At 43.2% G+C, this 11,967-nt stretch overlaps 1 protein-coding gene across 1 annotated transcript; it reads left to right on the top strand.

Moving 5' to 3' along the window:
- Nucleotides 1-803: 803 nt before the first annotated feature.
- LOC104354829 (uncharacterized) lies at nt 804-11,727 on the top strand. Its single transcript, XM_009961850.2, has 6 exons — nt 804-949; nt 5,171-5,272; nt 5,799-7,605; nt 9,329-9,463; nt 9,569-9,749; nt 11,471-11,727. The coding sequence occupies exons 1-6, from the start codon at nt 804-806 to the stop codon at nt 11,725-11,727; spliced, it is 2,628 nt and encodes an 875-aa protein (XP_009960152.2).
- The last annotated feature ends 240 nt before the right edge of the window (nt 11,728-11,967 follow it).

Here is an 11,967-nt window from a genome sequence, read left to right as displayed (position 1 = left end):
GGTGGGATCTCAAAACACAACTGAGCAAGTTTCTGAGTAGCCTGATCTAACTTGGGTCTGCTCTGAGCAGGGAATTAGACTGGATGACCCTAGAGGTCCCTTCCAACCCAAAGCAGGTTTCTGATATCCTGCTTAAACCTCTGTCAGTCACGGGTTCTGTCATGGCAATTCCTGATGGAGATACCTCATGAGGTGTGGTTCACTGTGTTACTTAGTTCTCCTATTATTTATTCTTCAAATAAGTAATTTATCTATAATAGTCTTTTCTAAGCCAATGCTTAAAGACAGGTTGCTTTTCTTACCCCTAGTTGGCCCTGTGTACTTTATAAGTGTCCCTCCCTGCTTACCATGGGCTCTTTGTAGGAATATTTTGTGGGTTTTAGGGCTATAGTAGGGATAATTGCTCTTCCCTTTGTCTTCTCAGAAGGGATGTGTATGCCTGTGATGTGTGCGTTTCCAGTCACGTAGGCTGGAAGATTCTGAGCTTGTGAACGTGACACGCAAACACCTACAGTGTGAAATCTTAGAGAATTCCTATTATTGTATAGTAAGTAATTTTTATTTACTTACTTGTTTTTAGAAGATGCATACATTTGTCAGACTGGACTACTTTAAGGCAGGGAACAAGTTTCAGACTGCAGCCATTGCCATAGCTACGTTTCATTTTCCTGACAGATTATTTAGCTCAAGCTATGAAAGGAAGGCTTTGCTTTGTTGCCTTTACTGCTCCTTTAACGTTAAACCTCTAACATTAAAAATGTTCCCTTCTCTTTTCAACGTAGGTAAATGGCAAGAAACCAAAAATGGACACTCAATTGTTTTCCCCGTTATTAGGAACAATTACTAGTACGCCACCTCCGCGAGAATCTTCCCGTCTGTATAGTGACTGGTCAGCGAGTGGAGAGGATATTGGCTCAAAAGCTTCTTTTCAAGACTGCACCAAGAAACGGTACGAGCATTCCTGGTATAAGCTTGTGGTGTTCTGGAGCGGTGAAATTGTTGTGGAGCAGAACAAATGGGATTCTGGGTCTTTTTAGGAAGCGTTTATGGGATAAGTAGAAACTCAATAAATTTTCTTTGCTGTTTAATAGTTACTATAGAGGCTGTGAAAGAAGGTAGAGGGTCTGTGTGTGTGTAGATGTGTGTGTTTACATGTAAAAACGTTTTAAAATTTGGAAAGAATACTGCATTTAGGGAATGCAATGGGAAACTGTCATATATAATTGAAAACTCCTTAAGGAAAAAAACCCCACTCTCCTTCCGTGCCTCCCGTCCCCCAGTACCGTAGCTCATAACAATCCTGCTTGACAGTGTAGAGTGTTTCCTGGAACACAGGCGATGCAGAGTGTTGGATACAGGTCTAGTGTAAGTGGTACCTCTGCTGCTGAAAGCATAAATATGCCAACAGTTTCTCTTGAAAATACACCAGCCTGCTATCTTCTTGTGCCCTTGATAGAATCCCCTCAAGTTCGATTTTATATTAAAAAAAATAATAATTTTGCAGCTTTGGGTGCTGAATGAATGCAAAGAGTCTTTGTTACTTGAGTCAAAACATGTATTTATTCCGCTGGAGAAATCCACTCTGCCCAAGTCTTGACTATTGCAGGCACTTCTGGTCATCTTGTCTTAATAATGCAGTAAAATTAGTAAAGCTACAGAGAAGGGCAGCGAGGCTGGACAGGGGTTTGAAAGCTTCCCTGTCAGTGGAGAGTAAACAAAACTCCTCTTTGGTTTTGGCAAGCCAGCTCTGCGGAGGAACGAGTTCTGTAAAATCACGAATGATACGAGGATTGCAAGGAGCAGGGCGCGATGGTAGGAACTGAGGGGCACCCGCTGAAATCGCCGGGTCTCTCCTTATTGCTCGTTTCATGGCTTGTGTCAGCAGTTGGAATTGTAACGTTAAAACTATTCCAGCCCGAGAAATGTGTCACCAGCGATGGGCTTCCCACTCTCTTCTTTCCATCTTAATGCCAGGTGCTGGCAACCTGGTATTGCCTGTTTGGGGTTGGTTGGTACAGACCGGCGCAGCAGCTTTGACGCTGTGATGGTGCTGTCAGCGTTTCTGACAGCGATCCTGCTGCTTTTTTCTATCACTTGCCTAATAAGAAAGAGGAAGTTTTGAGGTGGGGGAAAAAAGGAGAGTCCACTGATTCACAAAAATGCTGAAAAGTAACTGTTAAGGAAGATAAATGCACGGCAAAGAAGCTAAATACTGTTGGGGTTTTTTTTTGGTTTGGGATGGGATTTTTTTGCTAGTCTTCCCTAGGAAGTGTCACAGAGGTGTTTATTTTAATTTTTTTTTAATAAAAGATCATACAGCTTTAGTATTAGCTGTGATTAGTTTAAGCTCTGAGTAGAAAGCCACTAACTAAAATACACAATCTCTCCTTACAAGCAGCCGTTAGATTATTGCAAAGCAGCAAGTGCAAGGTGGATTTTTTTAAAACAAGAAATTACTCAAGGAATTAAACAACTGAATGGTACTTGTCTGTTAATGCTAATCCATATCTACCCCCATTCTGAGACTGCAGATATGCAGTATTCCTTGAGGCAAAAAAAAAAACTTCAGAGGGTTTTTTGTCTGTTTGTTTGGGTTTTTTCATCTAATATTTTAGGGTACTTGGTGCCTGAGTGTATTAGGTGTCATTTTAGTTCCTCTAAGCTTCCCTGTGAGAGCAACTGATCCATCACCGGAGATTTCTTTGCAGTGTAACTTCGCTCGTGCTTTTGTCCTTTTGATTGTCACGGTTTTGCCCGCTGAAATCATTCCACGACAAATTCCAGGAGCCCCAGTACCTCAAACCTACGTATGGGCCTTTTGACAGACCGATATTCTGGTGCCATGAACTTCTCGTGAGAAGTGTCCCTTTGAAAATCCACCCTTGTTCAGTTCTGGGTTGGGTGAAGTTATTGGCACCTTTAAAGAATTGGGGCACGTTCTCAGATGCAGTGTCTCCCCAGAGGAAGACAATTATTCCGTCTGATCCCTGTCCTCAAAGGCTGCAGACGTGTCCCCAGCCTCAGTTGAGTTAATCACAGCAGCGCACGTGTGACATTTGTCTTCTGCAACCCTCTTCCTCCCACCAGTAGTTTTGGGAGTTTTGCTGAGGAGCTGCAGGTCTTGGTTCTTTTGTCCTGTTCCTTGTTCTTTCTCTGTCAGCAGGGCAGGCTTCCTCGCTGCCACCGTCAGTAACGAGTTACAAGCAATTGGGTCTGGTTTTGCCTTTCCTGGGTTTTTTCGTGGATTCTTTTGATGTTGCTCTGCCTCAGCAGGCAGTAGGTTGTCTTATGGCACTAGGGGCTGTGGATTTGATTCCTTGATGCCGCAGAATCGAGGGATTTTACAGCGAGACTTTTCTGGTACCAGACCAGACGGGATGATAGCTGCCTGCCTTGGGCTTGGGAAAACTGAATGCCTGTTACACCGGAGTTTTTAACTTTGGTTAAACTTTCTGCTGTTGATGGAGGATACTTTATTTGGAGACCAGAAAACAAGAACGTAGTTGACTTCTTTTCCATGTGTGTCGGGGTGTTGTATGATCCACCTCACAGGGTGGATCAGGATTTTGCATACAAGGTGCCGCCTGACACGCTACGTTACCAAGAATTTCCAGTTTGCTGGTAGTGAACAGTACTGGCGGGGGACCCAAGGCAATGGGGTGTTTCTAGTCCCTTGTTTGTACAAGTGACTGCATTAAGAAATAGAATTTGTCAAGGATTGAGGTTCTCCTGCCTCAAATTGCATTGTAGTGATTCTGGTGCAGGAACCAGAGGGAACAGCTGAACATTTCATCTCGCTTCCATCTAGCCTGTAAAATTTCTTCGGGCAATTTTAGGCTCGCTGCTGTCCTGTGCTTGTTCTTTCCTAGGATTTTTTTCTCCCCTTTGTAGTCCACCCAGTTTCCTGCCACCCTGTCTGCAGTGCTAACATCGCCAGTAATTTAGTTTCAATTTCAGTGCCACCCTGTAAATTGATTTCTCCTTTGCTGAAAAATCACTGTCTGGGTGCAAGCTTTACCTCTGATCTCCAGTTGGTTGCAGAAATTAGAAGTAAATAGGCCTCCTTAGAAAAAAAAAAAGGCAAGTTTGCCATCTGACACAGACACAGAAGAGATCTGCTTATCAATACCGGTTACAGTTCTACACCCCTAAAACATTTTCAAGAATCTTTGCACTTATGTGTATCCTGAACACACTCACATAGACCAGATTCCTTACAGAGGAAACTGGTCGTGAAGTAAATAGAGGGGTAGTTAGAAGTCAGAATGCGGTGAGGTCTTAAAAGCTAATTTTCCCTGAGGCAGGAGATTAACAAGGTGATAGTCTTAATAGTTTATTCTGCGTTTTATAGTCTTCGTTAATGGGCAAAATCAGCGTGAGTAATTGTGTAGTTGTTTGGGTAAGCTGACACCAGGGAGACTGAGATCTTCAGGGACACTGAAACGAATCCGCTGAACTGAGAATAGGATGATGAGTGAAATTCAATGAAGCAAAACAATGCGTGTAGGGGGAGGGAGATCTTAACAGTGTTTTAATTAACTTCTGAGTGGGAGTTAGGTGTCGTTACAGATGGCTCTGTGAAGATCCTGGTTTGCACCTGAAAAGCTAAGTTGGGCTTGTGTAAGAGTAGTGATGGTTGAACGCCTTTGGTATTTATCAGGCATATTTAATAAAGTTTTGACCAACTCCTTTCTAAAAGGAGATTAAAAAGTGGTTCAACTTAAGTATTACTCTTTTTTTTTTTTTTGTGATTAAAATAATAGTTCTTGAATTATGGAAGTAGATAAATTAGTATATGCAAGATTTTTTAGAAGATTAATCATAATTATCCTCTGAAGGACAGTAAAGATTTGAAGAAATGTCTGTAAAATAGTTATGTTGATTGAAAAGAGAGGAAAATCTTTTGCTGCTCTTGTCTCTTCCCAGAACAGCTTGAGAAGTCTCTGGTGAAGCAAGAAGTTAGGAAAATTGTTCTACTTCATTTAGGCTGTAGAATTCACAAACACAGGAAGAGATTTCTACATACGGTGCTGAGAATACGTTAAATTCAGAACACTTAGTAGGTGCTGCAAGAATAAATTAAAGGTTTAATGCTTTACTTTTCCTTTTGCCTGTTTTGTTTAAGAGAAAAAGACTTTAATTTATCTAGGCTCTTCTGTTTTTTTTTCAGGGCACCAATAAATCTTTCGTATTCCGGCAGTGGCCCTGATATGTTCGGGCTAGTGTCAAGCATTTTAGAGCAGCCAAGCAAGCCAGAACCAGTTACAGATTGGTGAGTTTGTTCTGATATGTTCGTATTGGTTTTTACATCCTTTGTCACACAGATATGATACTCATTCATGGAGCTGAGTAACGAAGGTCTCATAAATCCCCTTGAAATGTAGAAGTGTTTTTCTTTACTTCAATTGCCAATAAAAAAAAGGCAACAAACTGTTTGCAATGCAGTTTTCTAAAGTCTTCCATCAGCATTTGGTGGGGGGGGGGAGGAAAAATCTAATTGTAACCAGCAGGGACTTGACTGAATACAGTCGCATCGAAAATATTTAATAAATCCAAATATCTGTATGTTTATTAAATTATTATTCTGCAGTTCCAAATATAGATATTATAAACAATAGGGAACAGCATTCATAGGCAGATTTCACATAGCATTTACTAAACTGCAGTGGGATTATTTTCCCCCTCATATATATATAACAGGGGAAACCTGGCAGGGGGAAAGAGCTGTGATATGTGAACTGTTTTAACAGAAGAAATGTTTTAAATCGTTACAGGAGGTTTGTTTAACTCTGTTACAGGAATTCTATTTCAAGATTGTTTCCACCTATGTGGGCACCTGATCTTGGAAGCAATGGTGAATTCTCAGGGCTCTCATCTAAGCACTCTGTTGAAAGTAAGGATTTTCCAAACCTGATGGGCACAGAGAGCTACTATCAGGAACGCTTGCAAAAGTCCCGTGATGTGGAGGTGTTACACCGAGGTTTGGAAGATCTTCATCTCATAGAGTCTTGGCTTTCTCCATCTGGCCTTTGCACTCAGCCTGATAATATCCCGAAGAACAGTTATCCTGAAAATTGCCCCTTGCAAAATAATAATACCATTCACCAGGAAGGGTTTTCATTTCAAAATGTGGACTATAATCAGCATTTGTGCAGTTACGACCACATGAGGTTAAATGGAGACTACGAAAAAATCGGTTCCAATTTTAGCACTTTTTCTTCTCAGAACAGAACGAAGGAAGGCACCAGCATTCAGAAAGAGTACTGGAAAAGTGAAAGAGCAAGAGGCAAAGCTCTGAAAAATGATGCTCAAGACCAAACTAAGTATTCCCCTAATCTTTGCAGTCAGCCTGTTGATGACTCTTGGGATAAAGTGTCCCAGGACAACTGCTTGTTTTCTAAAAGATATGAAAACTTGACAGCTGCTCATAAATTGCAGTCATCTGTTCACCCATCGCTATATTTTTTCAATCAGCCCCCTAAAGACAATAATTTTTCGGGAGTGACAAACAGAAACCCACAGGGAACCCATGTGCAAAATGGTCATCATAGCTTTACTTTGGGAGATGCTTTTAATAACAATGAATGTAAGATCCATGTTAGTCCTAAAGAATGCTCTCGTAAAGTATCTGAATATGATTTATCTGTAAAAGACACTATGCAAAATGGGAGTTATTCATCGTACCATGGACGTACGTGGCTGGATGGGAAGATGACAAGTCCGACAGCTGCGTTGGATATCACGTATGGAAAGCGAGGGGTAACGAGTCCGCAGTCGTCTTCAGGGGTTTCAACCATGTCTGGTGGTTCTCCCACCCATCAGTCTAAAACCCAGTCCTCCTACTACTCACAGGTCCTACCTGTCCTCCCTTCAAGGAAAGATGGAAGGTTACAGATGTCAAACGGTGTTTCTAATAATGTGGGAGTTTCTAATTTTGTCTTAGAAAATCAGAAGCAAATGAAACCCATTGGACGATCACAGCATGATCCGTTGACTCATAAGGAGGGGCAATACCGTAAATTCCCCGACAATTTTTCGTCTGACTGGTTAACGCAGCAGAACGCTGTAAGTGGAGACCCTGAAAAATACCACCGCTTTCCAAAAAAGCAGGCCCAAGAAAACAGTAATAAAGATGATAGAAGAGGCAGAAGGAATTGGATTCCTCATTTGGGGTATACTCCCCCGAACCGCCAGCCGTTCAATATGTTCCGAAAAAAGCACGAACAGAATGGTGGTAGCGTGTCAGACTTCATCAATCCTTCGCTTCTTCCTTCTTTCCCGTTAATGTCCGATTTTAAGCAAAATCCCCCCTTTCCTCCATTTAATCACCATCTGTTTTCATCGGCAAATAATTTCAGTTTTCCTCCGTCCCCATTTCCGTTCTCGGAACTTGTGGATCTTTTTCATTATGATGACTTTAACCACTTGAATCCCTTCATCAACGATCTGTTTTGTGGGGAAATCGCTGCACCATACTTTGCCTTTCCAACACCATTTAACAAGTACAGACCTCCAAGAAATCGCAGTGGACCTGCTAACGAGCTTCACCTCCGACTGGAGGAGTGTTACGAGCAGTGGAGAGCTTTGGAGAAAGAGAGAAAGAAGGTAAAACGAGCAAGAGCTTCCTATCAAAGCTGGTGATCTCATGAGACAATTTAGAGAGAGGAGATGCTGTGGACTGTCACTCCTTTTGAGGAGGCGAGATTTCTGTCACGTTGTTGGTTTTAAACTGCAGTCTAATGCTTGTGTTGTTTGGCATGGCTGGTCTGAAATCCTGGGGTGGCTTTGAGCTTCAGTTTCTAAGTCTCTTTCCCTTGGACAGGGCTGCTAACACAACGGTTCTGTTCACCTGCAATATTTGCCACGACAAATGTGATAACAACGTCACTGGCCGAAGCACGGAGTTATCGTTAGCTTGGATGGTTTTCATTTATATGGTCAATAAAAGATCACTAGCTGGTTGTTACTCGTTCAGCAGGCCCTTGTCGTGACTCTGGAGCCACCAGCCGTATATGATGGTGTGTAGCAGGGCCCTCACGACCACAGGTGGTTCCCAAGTGCTGGTGTTTTATGCACCTTAGTCCTCTCGATGTTCATGTTGCACAGTTTGCTTAGGTGGATCTCTTTTCTTGTCCCATACTCCTCCTCTCCAGCTAAATCTTTAACTCCGGTGTTCTAAACCCAGGCTTTCCTTTTCCCTGCACAGTCATTTAAGGAGAGAAACTTTGTGGTGGTTTTGGGGTTTGTTTTGGGGTTGGTTTTCTGGTTGGTTGAGTTTGGGGTTTTGGTGGTGGGGTTTTTTTTGGGTTTTTTGGTGTTTGTTTTTTTTTTTTTTCCTGTGATATAGTGGTGTCTTTCCCTTATTCTCTTTGTTTCTCCTTTTATTAAATCCTTGGTTTAGTAAAAACAAAAGTAAATAATCCTGGGCATCTTGCACGTGGCTGTAGAGGAAAACCTACGGTGTTTTGAATGCATGTGACTTCTCCCACAGGATTTTTCAATTTACGCTCTTCTCGTCACCGTCCCTTTCCTGCCTCAGACTCTCTTGCTAAGAACCGTTGCCAGGGAGGGGCCACGCTCTGATAAACGTTTTACACTTGGCAAGGCAAGCTCTGCGCTCAAAAGGAGCGGGAAATGCTTTCCCAAGAGGAGTCAAATCTCTGAACTCCGTGCCAGGTCTTGGAAACTAGGTTGTCAATAATCCATTGTCCCAACTCTACACTGAGTGCCTGTCTGCTTGTTCCGTGTTGAAGACTCCTGGTCATTGGATAGAGACGGGTACCTGACCAAACTGGATCTCTAGAGAGCACCTTTATCTTTGCAGCATCAACTGAGAGACCTTTTCAGACGACTTGTTCAGAGCTGATACCAGTTGATGTTAGGTCTGGCTTAATCCTCATGCGCTTCAGTTACAACTTGTGCTGGTGTGATCCCTTTTTTCTTTTGTTAATGGCCGTAATATGCGACATCTGAGAGATTCAGGGAGAAGCGTAGAGTTTAAATTCCTGAGGTGCTGGACAAGAATTTCTCTGCCTAGGTCTGTGTCCAAGATGGGTTAAAATGAAGTTGTACACCTTTGGTTCTAAAAGCTGCCACTGAGCATTGGGCTCGGAGGTCGAGCTGAGTTGGAGAAGTGTTCTCATTCTTACAGCAGCTGCTTGTGCAACTGGACGGATATTTAGGGGGGTGTTTCTGGAAATGCGGTCTGAAGTAAAGATAGGAAACGCACTTCTAACGTATTTGAGAAATTCTAAACTGCTCTGAGAATATGGATTGTGATATTGTGCTGATTTCAAGCACTTACAATGGCTATTTATTTCCCTTTCAGACGGAAGCTGACCTTGCAAGAAACTTTCCAGGAAAGCGCATTTCCAGCTCAAATAACGCTCCCCTTTCCCGACTTCCTGCCAACCCATCCCGAGTGGATCGTTTGATTGTTGACCAGTTACGAGAACAAGCCAGGGTAAGCCTCCCTGAGCTTCAGTTCCTCTGATTCTTTGGGGGTTTATGCTTGTTTCATGGAGACTGAAATACTCAGCGATTTGGGTGTTTTCAATGTGTCTGGCAGGTGTTCACCTTAATAGGAAAGATGGAAAGGCTTCGTGGTAGCCCTGTCCACGGTAACATATCCACTGCGCTGGAACGCCACGTGGAAGCCATTCACCTAACACAGGCGAGGCGTAAGGATGAGATTATTAACGCTGCTAATCCACAGAGACATGGAGCCCCCCGTTATAATAATGAGAAAGGTAACTGCTCCCTATTCTTGTCGTTTTAGAAGCTTTTTCAAAGCTTTAAGTGTGAAAATATGCCATTTGAAAGATGCAGCAGTTATTGTAACTTCATCAAAAAAGGTCGTAAATCTAAACCTGTCGTTTTTAAAAAGACTTTAAGTTACTTCAAAAGATCTTTTTTCTTTTCTGTTTTTCTGTTACTAGTTTAAACACTTTGAAACGTTTTCCACTTGACTAAGGGAGAACTGTAAAGACAGTTCAGTGGTATTTTATAACCATCAGTAGTTGTCCTGAAAGTAGAAATGTACTGGTTTGTAAACAAGTTGAGTTTCTTTTTTAGTGGTATTGCCAGTCTCTCGTCTTCAGCATATAAAGTAAAAAGTCTTGGTGCCCTGTTAGTCAGTCATGTCTGTTTACCTCACCTGAATCACAAAACCACCAGAAATGACATTTCACGATCCCCAATGTCTGTCAAAGTAAAGCCAGAATAATTTGTAGCAGCAGAAGTCACGCAAAACTAGGACAAATTGCATTCCCTTCGAACGGCATGGTGTGAGTGATAACTTGCTCTTCAGTATAGTGACACATACAGGGATTTGGGATTTGGAGTTAAGGATCATATTGTTTTTCTTCAGAAAACATCTGTGTCTCAAAGTGATTTCCAAAGAAAAATGCGCTTCCCCTGCCTCACCCCTGTCCTCTTAGATCCTTACTCGAGCTGTCCTGTATTGTCTCAGTGCCTGCCACGAAGCTGACAGTGTGGGTCCTTTGGCTCCCAGCAATGCGTGTGGGATCGTTCTTCCTTGTAAGAAGGGAAGCATAAACTGTAAAGAGAGTCAAAACGGTTTGGTTTCGCAAATTAGGTGTCAAGCATGGTGTCATATCCTTAAAAGTAATAGTCCTGTATGCAACCAACTTCTAAAATTACTCCTAAATCTGTGTAATGTGACACGAGCTCCGAGTGTAAGCCAGGAAGCAGGCAGTCATCACCTTAAAAAGAGAAACTAAATCCCACAAAGTGTGGTTTTGATAATGCTTTATAGTAAAGGTGTATGGAAGCATTATTTGAACGATGCTGCATCGTACCTGTAGTTAGAAAACTTGCCGTTTGTCTTACGGGGAATGGTGACGTCTGCAGTGTCGGTACGCTCCTGAAGAAGAGCTGTGCTGCTGTTGGGTGTCTAAGCGCAATCTGAATCACTGATGGAAAAGCCTTTGGTCTGGTTTTTGCTGGAAATACGTGTTCCTTCGAGTTCTGCTGTTGAACGTAGCCCCAAAGGTCAGCAGTGAGCCTTTTCTCACTGCGGGGCTGGGTGGGCACTGGTGCCACCACAAGGAAGACAAAGGAGGGGAAAAAGGATTGTGTCAAGCTCCTCTGGCTGGAATCGAGTGGGCAGTTTTACTGATCACACTTGTTGAGTGTCACTGTAGATAGTCCCCTCTGGTAACAGCAATTAAACGGGCTTAATTACTGTCTCGCAGGCATGATGGCTGTGCCACTGGATTTTGGACACAGTTAGGGTTGCTGTCAGTGTGAGATGTTATCGCTGCCGTTTGCCAGAGAACAGCCCTGACGGAGGGGGTTCAGCCAGCGCGGCCCCAGGGTGCAGCCGTTGGCGTTCCCTTGAGCTCCCTCTGCTAAACACATTCGCAGAATTCCTTAATCCAGTAACATTCCCAGGCTTGTGTACTGGTTTAACCTGTACCGTGGGTTGTTTTTTTTTTTTCTGTTGTAGATGTTCTGGCTCTGGCAGCTGCCATTAGAGAGCTGGCTGCTGCCACCCGCAAGGCTCGCACCGCTCTGTGGTGCGCGCTGCAGGTGACTTTGCCAAAAACCTCTTGGAGCGCTCCAGCCAACCGAGGAGCTGTTGAAGGGACGTTGCAAGAGCTGGATCCTCCAACCTCAAGCACACCAGAGAGAAGCAGCGCGGAGAAGGAAAACGAAGGAAGCCAAAAGGAAAAACCTGAGGAAGCCGCGAGGATTCTGGAATAATCGTGATCATCGTAACGACCACCAAAGGGCAGCAGAAGGCTGAGGGCTGGGAGGGAAGGGCAAAGGGTCCCGCACAGCACCGTGGGAGGTGGTTTTGGTAGTTGTCAAGAACCAAAAGGGTTAACGTAACGGATCAGCGCTGCAGGTCTGTTACTGCTGTGATTCTGGTGTTGAGACACATCTCGTAATAGTGTTAATGCGATTTTTAACAACATTGCTGGTATTGCAACGTCTGCTACG

Source organism: Leptosomus discolor, chromosome 6, assembly GCF_034619465.1.
Source record: "Leptosomus discolor isolate bLepDis1 chromosome 6, bLepDis1.hap2, whole genome shotgun sequence".
Lineage (NCBI taxonomy): Eukaryota > Metazoa > Chordata > Aves > Leptosomiformes > Leptosomidae > Leptosomus > Leptosomus discolor.
This window is presented reverse-complemented; position numbering and strand designations above follow the sequence as displayed.